The sequence below is a fragment of the Vicia villosa genome, linkage group LG4 (genome assembly GCF_029867415.1).
Source record: "Vicia villosa cultivar HV-30 ecotype Madison, WI linkage group LG4, Vvil1.0, whole genome shotgun sequence".
NCBI lineage: Eukaryota > Viridiplantae > Streptophyta > Magnoliopsida > Fabales > Fabaceae > Vicia > Vicia villosa.
The window spans coordinates 15,466,539-15,489,937 of NC_081183.1; the positions used below are offsets into that span (position 1 = coordinate 15,466,539).

The following is a 23,399-nucleotide window of genomic DNA, read 5'->3' on the forward strand; positions in this document are numbered from 1 at the left end:
TTAGAGAGAATAGAGATTAATTGAGAGGGTAAAAAATCATATGGCATTAATTCATTCAACATGTTACAAAATGTATATATAGTGCCTACTAACACTAAACAAAGTAACAAACAAAAGCTAAACAAAAACAACCTAAAAACAGAAATATTTTTCTAGTTTTTCCTGCAGTATTCTGACAGCTTTTCCAAAATAGCTTCTCAAATAAGCTATTCTCCAAAAACACTTCAAAACCAATTACACTGCATTTGGCTTATTCTAATCATCCAACACACCACCTTAAGTCAAATGCTCAATGTTCTTCATGCCCAACCTCACCACGAGTCGCTTGAAAACATCATTCGTAACCGTTTTCGTCAACAAGTCCGCGACCTGTTCTTCACTTCTGCAGTAGCTCAAACATAACTGTCCAGAACTTACTAAATCTCTCAAGTAATGGAATCTCATCTCAATATGCTTGCTCCTCCCATGTGCTATGGGATTCTTAGCAAGGTTGATGGCTGAAACATTGTCCACCAACAGTAGAACAGCTCCTCTCGTGTTGCTGTCCAGCTCACGCAGCAGGTTCACTAGCCACACAGCTTGGCATGCACATAACAAAGCTGCGATATACTCCACCTTACAAGAAGAGAGAGCAACCACCGGCTCCTTTTTAGAACACCAAGAGATTGGTGCTCCTCCGAACATAAAAACATAACCGGCTGTTGATTTCCGATCGTCCTTATCTCCGCACCAACTGGAGTCGGTGTATCCGAGTAATTCACAACTTTTTCCCATGTCACTTGCAGGAAATAAAATCCCACAGCCAAGAGTACCTTTCACACATCTAAGGATCCTCTTAACCGCTGCCAAGTGTGATACCTCCGGCCTCTCCATGAACCTACTTGCAATACTGACACTAAACGCTAAATCTGGCCGCGTATTGCACAAGTAACGCAATGATCCTATCAATCTCCGGTATTGAGTAGGATTCACATCTTGCTCATCTTCACTCTTGGACAGCTGAACGTGCCTCGGCTGGTGTTGTGGCAGCATTGCAATGCTCCATATCACACCTCTTCAAGATCTCCATTGCATACCTCTTTTGATGCATGAGCAGCCCCAACTTTGTCTTTTGGAACTCTATGCCTAAGAAGTATTTCATTGTGCCAAGATCACTCATTTCAAACTCCCTCATAAGCTCTTCTTTGAACTTTGAAATGTAACTTTCACAGCTGCCCGTAATCAATAAATCGTCCACATAGAGACAAAGTATGATTACTCCTTCGCTTGCATCCGACTTCACATAAACACCATGTTCGGATACGCACTTCTTGAAACCAATGTTTATAAGAAAACCATCTATGTGTTTGTTCCAAGCTCTTGGAGCTTGTTTCAAACCATAGAGTGCCTTCCTTAACTTGTAGACTCTTGCCTCTTGATTTTGAATCAAAAAACCAGGTGGCTGTCCAACATAGACCTCCTCATCAAGTGGACCATTCAAAAATGCCGATTTGACGTCCATTTGATATAACGGCCAGTTGTTGTTGTTAGCTATCGCAACAACTAACCGGATGGTTTCATGCCTTGCTACCGGTACGAACACCTCATCAAAGTCTATCCCTTCCTTTTGCAAAAATCCCTTTGCAACTAATCGAGCTTTATGCTTGATTATTTCACCTTTCGGATTCGCTTTCACCTTGAAGACCCACTTCACACCAATTGTCTTTTTTCCTTTCGGTAAGTCAACCAACATCCAAGTATTGTTTTTCTCAATCGATTCAAGCTCTTCCTTCATTGCATTCATCCATTTTGGATCGCTTAATTCCTCCTCCATATTCACCGGTTCGGATTCGGCCATTAAAGCGAAATGGATGAGATCACCATCATGATTGATCTCGCTGTCACGGAATACCTCACAATCTCGGAGTCTTTGAGGCATACCTCTCTTCCTCGTTGGTCGTCTATTCGTTTCACCATCCTCCAATGCGAATGGTTGCTATCCAGGATCATTAATAGGCTGGAAATTCAAATTTCCTCCCAGGAAATCAATTTCTGGGCCTGAATTTTGACTTCCAGCAGCACCAGGCGGCTCTGTCACGGACTGGAAATCGATTACCTCATTTGGTAAATCGATTTCCTATACAGAAACAGCAGAAATTTTGCTGTCAAACGTCCGGATTTTGTCCACAATCACGTCCCGACTTACCACAATCCTCTTGCTACTCATATCAAACAATTTGTAGCCTCCGGTAGGATGATATCCAACAAGTAACAACTTCTCACCCTTATGATCAAGCTTCTTTCTAAGCTGTCCCGGAATGTGTCGAAACACAACCAAACCGAAAACGCGCAAGTGACTCAAACTCGGTTTGAATCCGGACCATACCTCTTCTGGAGTTATCTTTTCCAGCTTCTTTGTCGGACACCTATTCAACAAATAGGCAGCTGTAGATACCGCTTCACCCCAAAGCTCTTTCGGTAAATTTTTGCCTTTTAACATGGTTCGTACCATGTTCATGATTGTCCGATTTTTTCTCTCCGCAATGCCATTTTGTTGTGGAGTGTAGGGAGGCACCACCTCACGGATTATCCCCTCATCATTGCAATAGCTCATAAACTCACCGGATGTGAATTCACCACCACCGTCCGTTTTGAGAGTTTTGAGCCTTTTACCGCATTGGCGCTCAACCATTGACTTAAACCGTTTGAACACTTCAAACACCTCATCCTTCCTCTTAATGAGGTAAATCCATAACTTCCTACTAAAATCATCAATAAACGTGACAAAGTGTCGATTGCCACCATAGGAGTTGATTTGCATCGATCCGCATACATCAGAATACACCACCTCAAGGTGATGCTTGGTCCTATGACCCGCATCCTTGCTGAAATTACTCTTGTGTTGCTTCCTGTGAACACACTCTTCACATATTTCAGTTGGAATATTAATCCTTGGCATCCCGGACACCATACCATGTCTTTGTAACGCGTCGAGATCATGAAAGTTGAGATGACCGAGACGGTAGTGCCATAACCATTCCTCACGACTTGCAGCAGTAGCTAAGCACCTATGCTCCAGAACTTTCAACTCAATCTTGAAAGTTCTATTGGCAGCCATAGGAGCCTTAAGGATCAAAACACCGTTTTGGTCCAAAACGCGCAAAACCTTGTTTTCCATGCGAACCGTGTAATTCCTTTCAAGCAATTGGCCAATACTTAAAAGATTACATTTGATTCCAGGAATATACAATACATCTTTGATCAAGGAATGACCACCATCCCTTCTCATGATCAAAACATCATCGACACCATCGGCCACTAAAGTCGTGTTATCCGCGAATCTCACTCTACTTCGCGTGGCTTGATTGATCTTCACGAACCAACCCTTTCTACCCGTCATATGAGTCGAACAACCAGAATCCTAGTACCACTCATCATTGCCTTGAACTCCATCTCGAACCGTTACCAATGCGTTTTTCTCCGAATGCGTTCTCTGCATTGTTTCCGTACTGCAGTAGTTGCTATCCAGCAACTTTCTACTGTTGTCCATGCAATTATTCTCCTCCGTAATCACCACAAGAAGTGTGCTATTAATTATCATCATCCACTTCTTGCCTAGCAACCTTAGCTTCATCTGCATCACTCTTTTTGCGCTTGAAACGACAATCTCTTGAGAAATGTCCAAGCTTTTGACAATTGTAACATCTCTTGGTACTTTTGTCGAGCGGCTTGTAGTTGCCTTGACTACCATCCTTGGAGGTTCCTTCTCCTCTCTGTGCTCTTGAATTTTGTGGATTTTTTCAGCAAAATTCTGGAAATTCTTCTTATCTCTGGAAGACCATTTCCCTTTCGATCTCTTATTCTTCTCATTGAAACGAGCTTGCAAAGCCACTTCCTCTTTTGCCTTATCATTTCCTCTTTCATCCATCCTTTGTTCATGGGCCTCCAATGAACTTTGTAGTTCATCCTTCATCATGGTCTTGAGATCCTTCGATTCTTCAATCACAACAACAATGTTGTCGAATCTTGCCGTTAAAGAACGCAACACCTTCGACACAATGTTTTCCTCCGAAATCGACTCACCGCAAGCCTTCATTTGATTCACCAAACGCGTCACATGCGTTATGTAATCGTTGACCGTTTCCTTCTCTTCCATTTGAAGTAATTCAAATTGCCTCTTGTGAGTTTGTAACCTCACCACCTTCGCTTTGTCAACTCCCGCATACGCCTTCTCGAGTATATCCCAAGCTTTCTTCGCCGAGTCACAATCACCAACCTTTTCGAAGTTGTCTTCATCGATGCAAGAATGTATCAAGAAGAGAGCCTTGAAGTCTTTCTTCTTCTCTTCTTTGTGAGTGGCTTGTTGGGCAGCTGTAGCCTCTTCAACAAGAGGGGTAACACCAGTAGTAATCACATCAAGCACGTCTTGGTAACCAAACAAAACTTTCATTTGTTTGCACCATTTGTTGTAGTTCTTTGAATCAAGAATGGGAAGATTGGTGGGGATCTTGTCGTTTGAAACGGACATTGCAGCGGAATAGGATCGTAACCAAAGCTCTTGATGCCAAATGTTGGAACAAGCACAAAACCTTGTATGTGAATCAATGAAGGTGATGGATAATTTTGGTGAAATTGGAGGATTGGGGAACATCAAGTTTAGAGAGAATAGAGATTAATTGAGAGGGTAAAAAATCATATGGCATTAATTCATTCAACATGTTACAAAATGTATATATAGTGCCTACTAACACTAAACAAAGTAACAAACAAAAGCTAAACAAAAACAGCCTAAAAATAGAAATATTTTTCTGGTTTTTCCTGCAGTATTCTGGCAGCTTTTCCAAAATAGCTTCTCAAATAAGCTATTCTCCAAAAACACTTCAAAACCAATTACACTGCATTTGACTTATTCTAATCATCCAACACTCATGACTCATGGTGAAGAATGGGCATGATATTTATGATTGTTAGATGGAATGGAATGTCTAGACTTGAAAGAACAAACCTATTTTTTAGGAAAGTTTTCAGCGACCACTTGATCATACCTTTTGTTATATCAATTCATGCAAGTTACTAGTTCACTCACCGCTTCAAGAAACTTTTATTATTGAATTTTGCTCGACCAATCAACACATATTAGAAGATATTTACACATTTCATTAAAAAATTGCCTAAAACTAGTATATTATTATTATATATGTTACTCAATTTAGTAGTGATAAATAATATGTTAGGTATGCAAATAGGGAAAATGCACAAAGATGTTCTTAGTGGAATGCGTTGGTTTGATTTCTTTTATAAAATAAAATCTTTGAAGAAAGATCTTCCTCTAGTTCAATTGACCTAGAACGAAAGGATTCAAGTAGGTTTGTCTAAAATAGGAGAAATATTCATCCAACGATGGAAGTTATCTTCTAGAACAATTGAGAAGAATTCATGTGATTCACGTTTGAATGTGATTATAATTGTTTAACTTAAAAATTATTTGTTTGTTGATTTTGACTGACATTTTAAAAAAATTTAAATGTAAACAAATATCCTAATACATTGTACTATTGATTAACCTCGAAACATGAGATGATGTGACGTAACCTGTGGTAAGACAAACATGAATATCATCGTGTTTTAAAACAGTGGACTAACCGTTACAAGTTTTATCTCTATCTACAAATTGTTGAATGCCTCTTTTATCCATTTCATCCAATTGTGTTTTTGTCTCCCTAACCTCCCTTATCGCTTATGCTACATTGTTATTGGGCTCCTATAAATATTTATGGACTAGACTGGCAAGTTATTACATATTCCCCATCCATATTAGGTTATCTCCATCACGATGGAATGCCTTTCAACCTTTCGACTTAATGTCTGAAAACAAAATGCCCCTACTATGAAGGAACTTGACCTCTTTCCAGTAACGCATGATCCAAGTTGTGTCCTCACCTTAGCTCTTCCTATCTCTAAGGGTGAATGTCTTAGTGGGATTCAACGAATTGGCACACAGTCTTTGGCTCCCAAAAGAGCCTCAAAGGCTTCTACTTCGAGGAAGAGGAGCAATATGTTTACAAATGTAGTTTTTTTCTCTTTCTCTATCTATTTATATTTATTATTTAAGAGAAAAGGTTTGATTTGTTTGAGCTAATAGACTATCTTTCTCCTTTTTTTCAAGTCCAAGTTGAGCCCTATCCTTCAATCTGTGATGCGGTTTGACCATCTTACTAGGCAAGAAAGTCGACATGCTTTGTCTTCATCGACATCACATATTCTTGATGGTGAATCGATGCTAAATCCTATCGATGTTGATATTTTGGCAGTGGATCGACCATCTTCGTCAGCAATGAATGGTGTTGTGGACACTACACTAGCACTTGGGATTCCAGGATCAACCACTCATAGTTTTTCTAGAAATAGAGGGGGACATGGACAATATAATCTACAGTTGACACTGTGATGTGAATGCCTCATTTAAGACTATGGAGGTCCTTATAACTTATTTTGTAATCTTTCTCTTGTGGATCGGCTAGGTAGTCAATCTTTGTAGCTACCCTTTTAAAATATCAATTGAATTTTCGTATGGACTTTCAATACTCGGTCACATGGTAAGGTAGCGCTTCTTTAGATATTTTGCATTGATGGTTCTATTAAACTATTTGTATTTCATATTTACTACTTGATATGTTTCTCCATCGTATATCTTACTAATCATGAAAAACCCACTCCAATTCCATGACAATTTATTCGAACTTAAAGATCCTTGATCCCAATCTAAAAAATAGTTTTTCAACATGTCTCACCTCTTATTTTAAAATTTAATTTGTATATTTAGTTTTTATTTTTATATTGTCAATAAACTATAACTGTTAGATGATTAAAAATATTTTTTATATGTATACAAAATAAAAATAATCACTAAAACTCCTACAAAATTGTGAGTACTAAAGTTAAAGTTTTAGTTATGTTCATTTTAAAGTCTCGTATATAAATGATTATAGTTTTCTGGCAATATAACTTTTTTTACATTAATAATGCGTAACTAGTAAGATACCCGTGCTTCCGCATGAATAAATTTATTTAATATCATATAAAATGTATTTAGACACATGTAAATTTGAAATGAATGACTTAATTTGAAATGACATCTTGTTTAACATTTTGCTCATAAAAATAAATCAATCTATATGTAACAATGTTGTTACTCCTTCGAGAGAATGAAATCACGACTTTCTTAGGAATACTCTTATAGACAAGTTCATCAAATTTTTGTCATTCCTACTCCTACTAACACGGATGTACCCGACTCGACTCTTACTAACACTGATATACCCGATTCTGTTGGTTGGGGAAGGACTAATACTCCCCACTTTACTATCCAAAGGGTTTACTACACACAACACAAGGATATTATTTCAGTTGTGCAACAATGGAAATAGATGATGGATTAGAAGGGTCTAGATACAATTCAGGATTTCAATTTCATGTGGATGTTGGCTCAAATTTTGTTCTGGTTAATTCCTTTATCTCTCATTACATTTTTTGTTTTTTGAATTGTAAGAATTAGATCTCCAAGAACATCACAAAGCAGATTCAAGGTACTCATGAATCATGGTGAAGAATGGACATGATATTTATGATTGCTAGATGGAATGTCTAGACTTGATAGAACAAAACTATTTTTTTAGGAAAGTTTTGAGCGACCACTTGATCTTACCTTTTTTTAATATCAATTCATGCAAGTTACTAGTCCACTCACCATTTCAAGAATCATTTATTGAATTTAGCTCGACAAATCGACACATATTGGAAGATATTTACACATTTCATAAAAAAATTGCCTAAAACTAGTATATTATTATTATATATGTTACTCAATTTAGTAGTGATAAATAATATGTTAGGTATGCAAATAGGGAAAATGCACAAGGATAATCTTAGTGGAACAGGAATGTGTTGGTTTGATTTCTTATATAAAATAAAATCTTTGAAGAAAGATCTTCCTCTAGTTCAATTGACCTAGAACAAAAGGATTCAAGTAGGTTTGTCTAAAATAGGAGAAATATTCATGCAACGATGAAAGTTATTGTTGTATGATAAGAAGATTTTATAACCATTAAACTGTAAATAAGTAAAATTTTATAAAATATTTATCGTTTTAAATAATAGTTAAATAAGATTTTAGATTTTTTTATTATCATAATTGGATTGTGGCGAATCTATAAAGAGCCTCCAAATATATAAAATTATTAAGAATAAGTGAAATCATCTTATTGGAATGTAAGATATATAAGAGTTCATTATAAATAAGTCATTTCGGTGCCCTTTGTCATAGTTGGAGATACTTTCAATTAAAAGTAAGTTTGTTTTACCTTTTAAAAATGATTTTTTTTTAATAAAAACAATTTAGTAAATAAAAGATGCAAACTTCAATCTTAGCTGAGAAAGCTCCGCAAATGTTCTTAAATTTTTCTTAAATATATACCACCAAAAATTGATATTCTAGAATTTCCTCTTAAAACTCTATATGTGTTGCACTTAATTGAATTAAAATTAAAAAAAAAACACCAATTAATTTAAATGATTTTAGGTGCGGAATGAGGTCGACATTTGATGTCAAAGCATTTGATAATTGTAAATTCATTAATTGAAGAGTACATGTGCCCGTTGAAATAGTAAAGTATTGAATATTTTTATTTTAAAAAGGGTTAAATGGCTTCCACCCCCCTGTAATAGTAGCGAGATTTGATTTTCCACCCTATTAAAAAAAAATTTGTCCTGGCCCCTTAACAAAAAAAGATTCCAAAATGAAAAACCTTATGGAGCCAGATTCTCTCAATTTAGCATACGTGGACAGAATGTTCATGTTGATGTGGCATGGGGTGACACGCCGGCACTTTGCATTTTATAATTAGGGCCAATTGCAGGAAATCCCCAAATCACCGTCTTCTTCATAAGGTACCTCCATATCACCATATCCCTAAATCACGATTCTTCCAGATTTGTACCTCCATATCACCATCTTCTTCACGCTTCTTCATTTGTTGCATCACCTTCTTCAAACTTCTTCCTCCATTGCATCGTCTTCTTCGTACCAAATGTCTTCTAGCAAAAGTGTCGTTAGCTGCAACTCCTACCATTCGAATGTTCCTACATGTGGATGTAGTCGTCCTATGAAGATGTGGGTAGCTAACACCGTAAAAAATCGCAACCGAAAATTCTAGAAGTGCAGAAATGCAGGGGTAAGTCATAATGTATAAATCGTATCTATTGTATTTGCTGGGTTTAAGTCGTAATCTGGAGAGAAGAATTATTTTGTTATTTAAGTCGTGATCGTATTGTATTGTCGTTGCAGATGGACAATAGTTGTGACCTTTTTGCTTGGGATGATGAAATCACACCTTCAAAACAAGTATGCAAACATTGTGAGTTGGCAAAAATGAAGAATGAGTTAGTAGAAGCAATGCTGGAAAAATCCAAGGTGAAGCAGGCTCATTTAAAGAGAAGAATTTCCCAACTGAAAGTGATGTTGGTGATGTCTTGGATTGTAATGGGTGTATTGTACACTTATATGTAATGTAATGTGTGTTGTTCAAAATTATGTGTAATGATTTGTAATGATGTGTACTGATGTGTTTGCTCAATCAATGATAAAAGGTCTTATATTTTAGTGAAAAGTTTGGTTTAAAATGTGTCTGCCATATTTCAGTATAACATAGGAGACATAACCATTGTTCCATTGTTCCAAAATAACAGAAATTTGTTAACAAGATTTAGTTTAACAGGTCTTACATATCAAAATAACCATTGTTCCAACATCAACCAAATTCATAATTCAGTACAACCAAAAAACTTAATCATTGTACCAACATAAAACATAACCATTGTACCAACACAAAACATAAGTAAAAAACAAATGTTCACTAGCTAATTACATAACTAGGACATATCAGCATCTAAAAACTTAACACTTCTTCTTTAATTTCTTCTTTCCACGCTTTGAGTCATCATCATTTTTGTCTTCATCAGTTATAGTCATTGGCTGATCTGGATTAGCACCTGGCCCTATGATTGGTTTCTTAAACCAAAACAATTTATGTCTTTCACTTGTCCTCCTTTTGATATGCTTCTTAGGTGACATCTTTGCCTTACCTTTCCTTTGTGCATTGCCATTCACAGAAGAACATTGGGTAGAGTTAATCTCTGGAAGGCTTGATAGCAGTTCATCAGTGATGGCTCCAAAAAAATCAGTGTTGACTTGTGTTGAGCCATTATCTGCAGGTTCTTGTACATGTTCAGTTTGTGGTTCAGCATGTATCTGCCCTTCAGCCTGCCCTTCAACCTGCCCTTCAGCTTGCCCTTCAGCCTGTCCTTCAGCTTTCCCTTCAGTCTGAACTTCAGATAGCCCTTGAGTCTGAACCTCAGATGTACCAGTTTGAACTTCCACTTTCACTTTCCTCTTCATCAGTCAAAAACAGAAATTGTTAACTCAATATACATATTTGGATTTGTTATTTCAACATACATGTTAAGTATAGTAGACATACCTTTCTCTTTAGTGCATTGGGATCTTGAGTTGTGCTTTTGCAAGTTTGAGCATTGTGACCAAATTTGTCACATTTAGTACACCTATAGGATACACCTGGCAATCTCCTCCTCCTTGCACCATCTTCACCACATTCTCTGATCCTTAATTTTTTTGGCCTGCCAGGACCTCTCTTGTACATAGGGGGCATTATTGGCTCAGAGTGTACTTCAGGCCACATTTCTTCACCATTAATTGGGCTTATAGCAAAACTATAGCATATGGCATACTTGTCCCTGTGGTAACAATGGTCTACAAAATCTTCTGGATTTTGTTGTCTAAAACCTAGAGCAGCAATAACATGTCTACATGGGATACCAACCAGCTCCCAGAAATTACAACTACAAGATCTCTTAAAAATGTCAACTATAAACTTCTGACCATTATAGGAATGATTCACCTCAAAAGTCTCATCCATTGCCCAGGTGGGCAGCCAATGTCCACTAAGCATGACCTCTTTATCAAGCCTTTTCCTAGGAATTGGCATTACTTTATGAGGCCATTTTTTCAGCTTTAGGGATGAGGCAGAACACCTATTCATCAAATACTTCTTAATCCACTCGCACATTGTCAAAATAGGTTTGTCTCTAACACTTAAAATGGTAGCATTAAAAGATTCAGAAATATTGTTCATCAGAACATCACACTTAGGATAAAAGGAGAAGGCATGCTTACACCAGGCCTTTGGAGGAACACCCATTAACCAGCTCTAGGCATTAGGATCTACCAACTTTAACTCATTCATCTTCTGAAGCCAACCTTGGTAGTATGTGGATTTTGCAGCTTCCATCATGAGATCTCTAATTAGGGCACCTCCTCCAAATTTTTTTTTGAAATTAGCATATAAATGCCTTAAGCAAACTCTGTGCTCAATCCTTTCAAACATCTCTTCAAACACTGCAACAAGACCCTGAAATTTTACAACCATTAGCCACACATAAACCATTCATCAAACAATGCAACAAGTAGTTGTAACTTAAATCATTAACACATACATTTTGTTGGTCTGATATAAAGACATATCTGCTACTATGGCCCACATCATTCATCAACAGTTCCAAAAACCATTTCCAGCTTTCTTTTGTTTCAGTCTCAACCACCCCAAAAGCAAGTGGAAAATACTGATCATTAGGGTCCCTCCCTACAGCAATTAGTAACTGACCCCCATACTTGGTTTTCAAGTGGCAGCCATCCACACCAACAAAAGGCCTGCAACCATTTAGAAATCCTTTTTTACATCCTTCAAAGCAGAAATAAAAAGAACCAAATCTTGGTGGGATGGTTGGATTTGGCCTTTCAACAGTTATTGACAATGTGTTCCCGATGTTGGCTCTATGCAATTCTGCAGCATACCTCCTCAATATTGCATACTGTCTGTCTGCATCTCCCTCCAACATCTTCTTGGCTATGAGTTTTGCTTTCCAAGCCCTACACACAGTTATACCTACAGAGTAATTTTGCCTCAGATCTTGTATAATATCAGTGATTCTAACATCCTGTGAGCTTTGCATCTTCTTCAAAACCGCCTTAGCAACCCACCTTGAATTTGCAGATCTGTTGTCTAAAACCCTAGCACATGTGTGTTTGTCTACTATGGTTTTTATAGCAAAAGTCCTCTTATGGCCCACTTTGGAGCAAAGCATTAAAAACCCACATTTGGCCCTGCACACTACCCTTACCCTATCACTTTCATTTTTGGTAAAAGTTATTTCTCTCCCATTTAATACTGACCATTCACGTATGGCATATCTAAATTCATCTAGGGAGTTGAATTGCATGCCCCACTGAAATTTAAAATCCTTATTTAAATGGTCCTTTCTAAACTTTTCAAACTTTTTGACTTTACCCTTCTCACTATCTGACAAATCTGGATCTGAACTTTCCAACTCATCACTAATATACTCATCCTCCTCACACTTTTTCTCTTTAGGCTCACTAATAAACTCAAAACCTTTTGTAGTCTCCTTCATAGGTAAACCTATATCAATCCCTTCAAAACCATCAAGAATTGTAGTGGCCCTCTCATCTTCACTGTCACCTAAACCTTCAACATCATCTTCATCACTTCCTTCCATCTCAACAACCTCATTGACACACCTAGGCGACCTGACTGATGCTACAGAATAATCAACATCATGCTCTATGAAAAGTTCTCCATCTATTCGATTAACATAACTATATGCAGCAAAGTCATAACAATCGTCATCCTTTTTAAGTTGAAAATAATCTTCACATATTTCACGAATTAGAGTCCAGATTCTATAAGTCCCTTCGCGGTACCCCCAACCCATCACCAACCTATGTACACTATCCATTGTAAACTCTTCTAAACGGAGTTCAGAAACTAACGACGACACACCCCCTCTGTAAATCGTATCACCGTTGTTCAGAAGCACAAACTCACCACCATATTGGAATACAGCATTGAACATATCATTTGACTGAAATCATATGAAAACACATTAAAAACCAAGTCTTTAAACCTAATCATCAGGGGAGGTACCATAACCTAACTAAACATACCTGAGTAATGTGAACGGATGTTCCATCTTCTGTTTGCTTCTCTGCATCCTTCTCCTTCTTCGTTTTCCACCCTAGCTTTGTCTTTGACAACTTCTCCGACGGCTTTGACGGTGGCAGCACCTTCTTAGAAGCACGCTTCTTCTTCCCCATTGCAATTTTTTCAGAATGGAAAACCCTAACTTTCTAAGGGGGGATTTGCAATTGGCCCTAATTATAAAATGCAAAGTGCCAGCGTGTCACTCCATGCCACATCAACATGAACATTCTGTCCACGTATGCTAAATTGAGAGAATCTGGCTCCATAAGGTTTTTCATTTTGGAATCTTTTTTTGTTAAGGGGCCAGAACAAAAAAAAAATTTAATAGGGGAAAATCAAATCTCGCTAATATTGCAGGGGGGTGGAAGCCATTTAACCCTTTAAAAAATTAATTTTGATTTAATTGCAACTTTAACCCTCCTTTTTTTTTTTTAATTTTGGTCCCTCATTTTAAAATCCGAGTTTTTAGTTTTTTTTTTTTTTGGATTTTAATCCTCTTTTTAAATTGAGATCAAATTTTAATGATATGACACTGGTAGTGATGATGTGTCATTGTCACATTGACCAAATTAAACTTCACGTTATTTTTTTAATTTACAATTAAATTATTTATGTTTAAAAAATATATCAAATAATATTAATAACTTATTATTGTTAAAAATAATATAAATTAATATTGTCTAATGAAAATATTTTGAATTCTTTTTTATATAAATTTTAAAGTGAATTAATTATAAAATTTTTAAAGAATTAATGAATAATAATATACAAAATAAAAAATTTAATTTAATGGAATTTGAACTCATAACCTCAAAACTATTGAGTGGCAATTTTGCTCACTAAATTGTATTGTCAATTGGAAAGATTTTTTTGAAGATCTCGTATAATCACGTGTCTATAAAGAGGAAAATTTTTTGTATATCTTATGGGGTGAAAAAACCTCTGAAAATCTCAAAATATCTTACGGAGATACATCTCTGAAGACACTCCTAACCCCAAAATATGCTTCGGATGCATCTTCGAACGCACCCTAAATCAAATTTCAAGGTGTTTCAGAAATGCATCTCCGAAAATACTCTGTTTACACTTGAACGTTAAATTTATTTTCCTCATTTCATTCTCCTCATTTCATACTCTATTGTATGAACTATTTCATTCTCCTCATTTCACCCCATAACCAAAACCCTCCAAAAAACTTCATTCATTCTCAATCTATTTTTCGTCTTCAAACCAAGTTTCAAGTGTTTTATCATGTCAAAGAGAGCATAAAAAGCTGCAATTTAAGGTGAACTTTTTCATTTCATTTCTCATTTCCTTGCATTGGAGCTGATTTGTGGATGAAAAAATTGTGTCTCTTCGTAAATGTACTTCCGAAACCCACCTAAATTATTTCGAAAGTGCATTTTCGAAATTGTTTGTTAGAGAAACAAAATTCTTAACAGATTTTATGTTCTTGCCCATTTTAGATATGGTGCACTCTGACATGTTTCTCAAATCTATTTCAGACAAGGTGAATGATGATGCAAAGCCGGATGAGGTAAAGGACGATGTTAAAACGATAACTCTCGAGATAGATGTTCAGCAACAATTTACAAATGATTAAATTTTCAATGCTCGTCAACATATGCTTGAATGCGTCCGAATGGAAGCTAGCAAACTCGGGTTTGGTGTTGTGATTGAAAGGTCCGACAATGACATTAGTAGAAGGCAAGCATTTGTAACGATGAGATGCGAGAGAGGTGCGAAGCCGCCACTTCTATTTAGGTTCTCCGAGGACGCGCCTCTTACCGAGGTGATTACCATACTCAATTCTCTCCTGCAATATCTAGAAAATCGAAAGGTAGTCAAGCTCGAGTATCATTCACCATCATTTGACACTGAAGGAAATGAACAATTCACCTAGTTTGCACTGAAGACGAATGACGATTTAAAGGTTATGTGGAGTACTTTTCACCGATACTCTACAAAGGATCTGATTGAAGTGGATACGGAGATTCAGAGATCAGGAGAAGATGTTATCAAATTGTTGCAACGTCCTCATTTATCCGTTTATAACAACATGTAATGTTAAATTTATGTTTCAATATTTATGTAATTTCGACTATCTATGTTAAATTTATGTTAAACTTCTCTGATTTTATGGTTTTTAGGTTTTGTTTTCTTGAAATCATTATTTCGGATATGTACTTCTGAAATCCACCAATGGGTGAATCCGAAAATACATCTCCGAAAACGCCCCTAAAAAATGAAATGTGGTGTGTTCAGAGACGCATCTCTGAATTCAAGGAGTAAAACTGGAATTTCGCCAGAGGCCCCTAAAAAAGTTAAGGGGTGTAAAAAAATTCCCTATAAAGATTTTACCTAATAGTTATCCTATTTCAAAGTACTTGCCACAAAAAATTAATAACCTTTGAGAGTGTCCAACTATTTCACACTAAAGGATAGAAGGATCAACTTCCGTGTTGAAGGTTTTCTCATAACAGTAGTTTTGGTCAAAAAAAGTCATGTAGATTAACCTAACTAATAGACAACCCCAGATTAACCTAACTAATAGACAACCCCGATATCATAACACTAACATCAAGAGTCCACTTTCTTTAACAGAAAGACACTACCAATCTCAATCATCAAATCATTTAAAATGTTGGTTTACCGCAAAAAAAAAAAAAAAAAAAAACCTTCTCCTCCATACTCAACTCCATCTTCCTATTGAAATTAAAGAGTTAATATAATTTAGAACAATTTTTTTACAAAATGATTTCTAATATGGGGAGGAAATAGTAATTTACAAAATCAACCCTAAAATACCCAAAATTATATTACCACATTATTCTTTTTTAAATATTCCCAACTAATATGCACAAATCTGTCTAATCATTACAAATAGGTTGGTACTAGTACATGAGAATAATTGTACAAACCCTAAAGTCCAAAAAAGAATCAAACTCATCCAAAAACCCTATTCATAGTCATAGATGGTCCACTCAATAATACAAGTTATGATAATCTCATCTATGGAACCATATATAAGGACACTAACATGTCTCAATCTACCACCAAGGCTGCATGCTGCATTCCAACATATATTACTTTAAAGTACAATACTATTCCAAATGCATGCTTGCTTAACTTTTAGTTACAAAGAGAGTGAAAATTTTAACATGTAAAAGTGTGGTAATGAAATGTTTGATTGAATGAGGCAATGGAGTGGTCCACAAATGATACTATTTTTGGATCCCTTTCATTTTTTATTCACAAAAGATTAATGCTTTGGACTATCTTAGATAGTGCTATCATCATATTTACATACCCAAACAAAAGAGTGGGTAGAAGTAATATAAGATACTCTCAAAAATCATAATCAAATATGTACTTCAAATTTTTCAAAATTGGTCTCTTTTCTTCAAAACAATTTTATCATCCCTCATTCAGGGTTACATAAACTCGGAGCCGTCTCTGAGGAAGTACAAAATAGGTTACATCACATGACCTCAAACTTATCACAGTAAAATCATGCTTCAAAATATACATCTCTCTCCATCAAGAGAAAATTAACATAAGGAATTGTTTGGAAGAAGACTTGGAAATGAAGATTTATATATAAGGAATTGTTTGGAAGAAGATTTGGAAATAAAGAATTATCTGCACATTTCCAATGTCTTGTAATCATTGTACACAACAAATAACTATAATATATTATAACCTAAAGACAGTTTCCTAATGAAATGAACCCTGTATAACAAAGCAATCTCATGAACTAAACCTAGGATTCACCATCATCTTGATATCAAAATCAAAAAAGGTGAAGGTAAATATTTGTTCTAACAAAAATTTAACAAACTATAAAGAAAAAAAATGAACTGTCCTACCACTTGTGTTCTCAACACCAAACTATATATTGATGAGCCTGTGACCCTTTTATCTTCATTATTCTCCAATGTCCATTGACGAATCTTTGATGCACCGGCCACAATGCAAGATCCATACTAGTATATTCTCTCATCAACCAAAATTAGAGGACGCGTTTCTATGTAACAAAGACTCTGAACGTCGTGTAAGGTCCATGTCAGAACAGATACCGTGTCTGTGAAAACAACGGTTGGGGATGACATTGAATCCACCCACCGTATGTTCTGATCATTTTGTCCTCTCAACCAATTCTTCTACTTGCCGCCTTGTTGAAATTCTTCTCGAAGAAAATCTCAAGCTGCAAAAATTTTAGATGAAACCTGTATATTTTTACTCGTCCGTTTCGTAGTAGTATCCATTGATGTAACATTTGTACCGTCGTGCTTCTGCTTCTTCTCGTTGGTAGACTATGAGTCCATAATATTACAGTTCCTAATAAAATCATTTGAATAATTGACATACTTGTTCCAAAATGGTCTAAGATGTTCAAACCCGATTTCTAACCAAGGTTTTGATTGGCCGTTGTAATGAATAACAGCGGCCATTTTCACTTCGTCAACGCTGGTGTTGTTCTGATAACCTAAACCAAGCATGTGCCAAGAGGGGTCGATTGGATACACGTGACCTCGAAATGCAATCAAGGCTGGAGGTAGGGTTCCGAGCTTCCACATCGTCATGTTCGACCTCAGATTCTGCAATATATAACAAAAACTGTCAATTTTCAATAAACTAAAGTTAGCGTATGTTCTCCCACTACATATGTAGAACTGACACTTCAGATTGAACGTGTGTCTGGTGTCTAAAACCGACATGACACATGTACTTATGTTCAATCACTTCCAATTTTTTAAATTATTATTGGATTTGAAGATATGAGGATTTCATACCTCTTTCAGCCAGGAATGATATGTCTCTCTAATATTTGACATTCTCCACGTACGAAGATCGAAGACATTCATTCCGTAAGCCCAAGCACACTCATCAGGATCCAGATGCCCGGCAATGAGGGGATGGGAAAAATTGAAGTAGTTCTTTAAATGTTTCGACATTACCCAATCATCTTCACCTCTGCAAGTTTCCACGGCTCCGTTAACTTTTCCATTCATATCAATTTCCCAAAGTGGAGACAAATCACGCTGAACCACAACATCGTCGTCCAAAAAAACCACCTTGTCGAGGTTTGGAAAAAGCTGCTCAACACACAAGACAATCAAAATCAGCACAGATAAGATTCGGAAAATTACTTTATTTTATTACTCAAGGAGAAAATATTAACATACCTCGGGTATGTATATGCGGATATGGTTGAGTAAAGATATGTACTTTGGACTTCTCGCCTGCAATTTTGACGCGAATTTACGTGGATTGGTACCACTGAGATTGGCTCCCAATAGATGATTCCCGTGATAGTAATCCCTAACTCCGTTTTGACTTTCTACGGCTTCAAGTACCGGAACATTTTCTCTCGTTAACCAGTCGAACTGGTGAATGCCTTTGACTTCAACTATAGCAGGCGAGGGAGGATTTAGTGCAAACCACGAGTGCATACCGGCGTAAGTTTTTTTGTCGGTGATGACGTGGAAGACTATCTTTTCAGGTTTCTGAGATGACTGAACGGTAGAGGCAACAACTACTGAAGCAGCCAAGATGTTATCGGTTGACAAAATAAAATGGTGGTAAGAGTTGTCGGAGAGCATAGGTAGTAACTCCGGTGGAGGCAATTGTTTGCGAGCATGCGCATTCGACGAATATTCATCGGTTAAACGCAAAGAGAGACAATTAATCCCTTTAGGGATCGAACTAGCTGCAAAGTGTTTATTCATCAGCTCGGCAAATTTAGATTCTCTGATTTCTTTATCAAATTTCTCCATCTGTCCAACGAAGCATAGCATTGTAACAAACATCAATCAGTATAATCATCATTTGCTAGCACTATAATACAAGAACTTAAAATTCGGTTACGATAAATGTGAGTAAGTGCGTGTTTGTTTCTTCGGTGGCAAAAAATTGATTTTGTAAAATTGATTTCAGTTAAAATGATTTACGTTTGAATACGTTCACGTCACGTGAAAGAGGGTTGAACAATAAAGTTGATTGCAAAAATGCGATAGTTAACACGTAAACATAAAATGAAACTTACCATTCCCTTTAACATTAAAGCGAATGTTTTTGCATCATATTGATTATCCTTCATATTAGAAACCATTTGATCAAATGAATCTGGAAGCTTTAAACTAGACGGAACTTCCCCGGTCTTCACTTCGTTCAGTATGTTGTAAAAATCTTTAACTAATCTCTGTTGCACCATTATCATCATAACAAGAAGCATTCAGATTAAATTGTTCAACCAAAAATTTCTGAGATATGATTATCTATTCTGAAAGCTATTATAAGTAAAAGTAAGTTTACCGCTGAATTGTCAGTCCTGCCAAGAAATCTTGGTCCTAACCGTCTACCTAAACAATCTGGAGACAAAAAACCAACAAACCGATAAAGGATCAGAAATAAACAAAAGACATGATGTTAACCATAAAAATTAACTTTCGGAAACAAATAGAAACACACGAGGCGGCATTTCGGAATAATAGAAATCAATAAATCAAAACTCATGTTGACAACAGACAACATCAGAATCAAAGTCGTCTTAACTTTTTGGAGTTTCTGTGTATGTTAGTCACGATTCAACCGTAAAAAAACAACTAGAGGCCCTATTTAACCACGATTTAACAATGATAAATATTTTATGAGACCCTATTTAGCTACAATTTAACCATGACAAATTTTGGGCCCTAGGCGGTAGCCCGCCTTGCACACCTTCAAAGACAGCCCTGAATAGAATCTAGCTGGTATTCTAGTCCTAAATCGCAAAGCACGTGTCAAAATTTAGTAAAAAATGCCAGGAAAACATATTCATCATCAACATCATCGTCATCACCATAAGTATCCAATCACCATGAGTATCCAAAGCAAACAAGTTGTGAATCAAAAGACTTATTTTTTTGAATTATGGATCAAATCTTATTATAAATCATAAGAAACATTATTAAAAGTGAATCGAAATTCATAATCATGAACCAGGATTCAAAGTAAGATTCATATCCAGATTAAGATTCGTATAGATCGAATTTAGTCTTGTATCGAATTGAGATGCCATATATAGTAAGTTACTCATAACATGGATCAAAAGTTCATTCAAATGAAGCCAAACAATGCAAATAAATTGCTCAAATTATCAAATCAAATGAATGCAAGTTCCCTCTAGAAAACATCCATAATCAAAATAGAAACAATTCATGATTCACAACTTTTGATCCAATATTGAAATCAAGATCTATCTTAAAACAAACAAACACATACCAATATCATAACAAGAAAAACAAGAAGAAAAGAGGATGATTGAAGATTATACATACCCAATGAAGAACACTTGTTGACACCTTCAAGGGTAACAAGAGCAGTGAGAATGAAGACAAATGGCAACAAAAAAGCAAGGATGAGTATGGTATGAAAAAGGGTTCGATAAGAAATGTGACAAGCTGCGACTTTGATTTTCATCAAGTCAATAAACCCATTGTTGCTTGATATCGTGATGCTTCTCATGCTAGGCGAGAAATGAAGCTGCATCGTCGTTTATGATGCAAAAGCACCACTAAGTCGTTGCCACCGACAACAACAACAACAATAAACGACAACACTTTACTTGTTACTAGACATGAAACATCATTATCAAAAACAAAAACAACAACAACGTTAATTTCTTCCTTTTGACATTGCTTCACGGAACCCACCATCAGATCCACACCCACTATGATTTTTTTGATGGTGATGATGACCCTTTGAATCTGAATTTTTATTTGGTCTTTTCGAAGACCGCATTGAAGTTTTTAGCCAAATGGGTTGTCGAATCTAGGTGAAAGGAATCAACTTTCTTCTGGGTTTGGATGGAGTTCTTCTTCCACCTCCATGGATCAAAGAAGAGAGAGAAAGTGATAGAGAGAGAGAGGGAGAGGTAAACTATTTTTCTATTTCCGGAAAATATGAAAAATGAAAAAAAGAAAGAAAAAAAATTATGAAAAACTATTGTGAGTCAAAATTGTGTTGGGTTAGAGAGAGAGAGAGAGAGAGGTGAGAGAAACGTGGGGTGAATGTTTGACCTTAATTTAAGGGGGTGTCCTATGTTTATGGACAATTCTTTAAGGATTATGTGTGGATAGCATTATGAGAATGGTGGTTAATTTTAGTTAGTTAATTAATCTTGTTTAACTTTGTATTAGTATACTTAGAGAGGAGTGAAATTGAGATTAGGACGTGGGAAAATGATGTATAATGTTTGAGATTTAAAATATTAAAGTCTTGTTGTTGTTGTGTCAAGTATGTAACCATTACAATTATATGATTAATAATTATCAAATTTGTCTTTCACGTTACTAATATTCACACTATAATTTTTTTTATTAATAATCAACAAATTTAATTTTTGTTATTAGGTTTCAACTGTTGATAAATTTCCACATCGATTAGAAATAGAGAAAATATTAGATTTATAAGAGATGTGACACATACCCCATAGTCTTAAGGTTTTAAGTGGATATGTGGTGTTCATGTCTCTTGGATCCCCAACGTTTGGCCCATTAACACTTCCGAACCTCGCTCCCCGGACTCCCCTAACAAGTGGTATCAGAGTTTTGGTTGGCTCGGTAAGAGAGCGGAAGTGGATCCTAGTGTAGATCAAGGCTAGTGATGTAGGTGACTCACACTTGAATTCCAACAATCTCCCCTACAAGGTTGTTTGGTATCAGATAACGCTTAATTTTGGAGATGCAAAATTCGAAGTGACTCGGTTCGACAGAACGGACAATTTTGATTTATGGCAAATGAGGGTTAAGAATTTGTTGGCTCAGTAAGGTTTACAGAAGGGGCTTTTTGATGAGAAAACGGAAGACATCGCAATCACTGATTGGAACAAGATGAAGGACATCGCAAGTTTGAGGTTAAATGATTGGAACAAGACTTTGTGTTTCTGATGACGTGATGAATCATATCATGGAGCTGACAACTTCGAAGGATGTTTGGGATAAATTGGAAAATCAATACATGTCCAAGCCGCTCATGAACAAATTGTTCGCGAAGCAACGTCTCTATAGTCTGAAGATGTGAGAAGGAGGCGATTTGCAGGCTCATGTTAACGCTTTCAACAACATCTTTGCTAATTTGACACGACTTGGTGTGAAGGTAAACGATGAGTATAAATCCATTATTTTGACGTGCTCTTTACCAAGCTTTTGTGATCACTTGGTGACCACTCTCACATATGGGAAGGAAACAATCACATTGGATTCTATTTCTTCTACTATTTTGCAACACATACAACGTCGCCAAAGTGTAGAGGAAGGTGGAGGAAGTTCAAGTGAAGGTTTGTTTGTGAATGAAGGTCGAGATTGTGGCAGAGGCAAGGGTAAGACAGTGGATTCTATAAAGAAAAAAGACCCAAGGACAACAAAAAAAAACAAAATGTTATGGTTGCAAGAAAATTGGCAATTGGAAGATGGAATGTCCAAACAAGTCAAGCAACAATAGTTCAAATAATGTAGTTTAGTCTGATGGTTCCTGCAGTGAAGAAGATTTGCTTTGCGTTTCATTTACCAAGTGCATTGATGCATGGGTCCTTGATTTTTGGTACTCCTACCATATTACGCCGCACCAAGAGTGATTCGGCTATTTTAAATCAAGTGATTTGGTTTTGTCTATTTAGGTGATGACAATACTTTGGAAAAGGGCGAATTAAAATTGATTTGGATTATGGTGGTATGTGCATATTTAGTGACGTGCATTATGTTCCAAAATTGAGGAAGAATTTGATTTCTTTGAGTACTCTTTAAGTGAATGGAGATAAAGACATCGTGAGGGTTAGCAAAGGTGAAATGACATTGATGATGACAAGGAGGACTACTAAACATTTATAAGTTGTTAGGGGACACAATTATGGGGGGATGTAGCATATGTTGAAACTAATAATGATTCAACCAAACTGTGCCACATGCACTTGAGTCATCTCAGTGAACGTGGGGTGTTGGAACTACATAAGAGGAATTTGTTGAAGGATGCTCGCTTTGGACTGTGCAAGTATTGTGTTCTTGGGAAACAATGTGGAGTTTGTTTCAAGACTGAGCAACACAAGACCAAGAGAATCTTAGACTATGTCCATTATGCTGTCTAGGGCCCACAACAGAGTCATCTATTGGAGGTTTCAGGTACTTTGTGACATTCACTGATGATTTTTCTCATAAGGTCTGGGTTTATTTTATGAAATATAAATTTGAGGTCTTTGTAAAGTTCAAACTGTGGAAGGCAGAGGTTGAGAACCAGACTGGAAGAAAA

The 23,399-nt window shown here is 36.3% G+C and overlaps 3 protein-coding genes across 3 annotated transcripts; all 3 read right to left on the reverse strand.

The window, feature by feature from the left end:
- Positions 1 to 276: 276 nt before the first annotated feature.
- LOC131596811 (secreted RxLR effector protein 161-like) lies at positions 277 to 1,032 on the reverse strand. The gene has a single exon (XM_058869549.1). The coding sequence runs from the start codon at positions 1,030 to 1,032 to the stop codon at positions 277 to 279; it is 756 nt and encodes a 251-aa protein (XP_058725532.1).
- Positions 1,033 to 11,261: 10,229 nt separating this feature from the next.
- On the reverse strand, positions 11,262 to 13,225 carry LOC131596812 (uncharacterized). The gene is made up of 3 exons (XM_058869550.1): positions 13,076 to 13,225; positions 11,548 to 12,993; positions 11,262 to 11,462 (listed from the first exon to the last, which is right to left on the reverse strand). Exons 1-3 carry the CDS (start codon positions 13,223 to 13,225, stop codon positions 11,262 to 11,264), a joined length of 1,797 nt encoding a protein of 598 aa, XP_058725533.1.
- Positions 13,226 to 16,469: 3,244 nt separating this feature from the next.
- On the reverse strand, positions 16,470 to 21,230 carry LOC131594570 (probable galacturonosyltransferase 14). Its single transcript, XM_058866740.1, has 6 exons — positions 20,435 to 21,230; positions 19,431 to 19,486; positions 19,162 to 19,317; positions 18,302 to 18,892; positions 17,909 to 18,211; positions 16,470 to 17,713 (listed from the first exon to the last, which is right to left on the reverse strand). The coding sequence occupies exons 1-6, from the start codon at positions 20,643 to 20,645 to the stop codon at positions 17,429 to 17,431; spliced, it is 1,602 nt and encodes a 533-aa protein (XP_058722723.1). The 5' UTR covers positions 20,646 to 21,230; the 3' UTR covers positions 16,470 to 17,428.
- Positions 21,231 to 23,399: the final 2,169 nt, after the last annotated feature.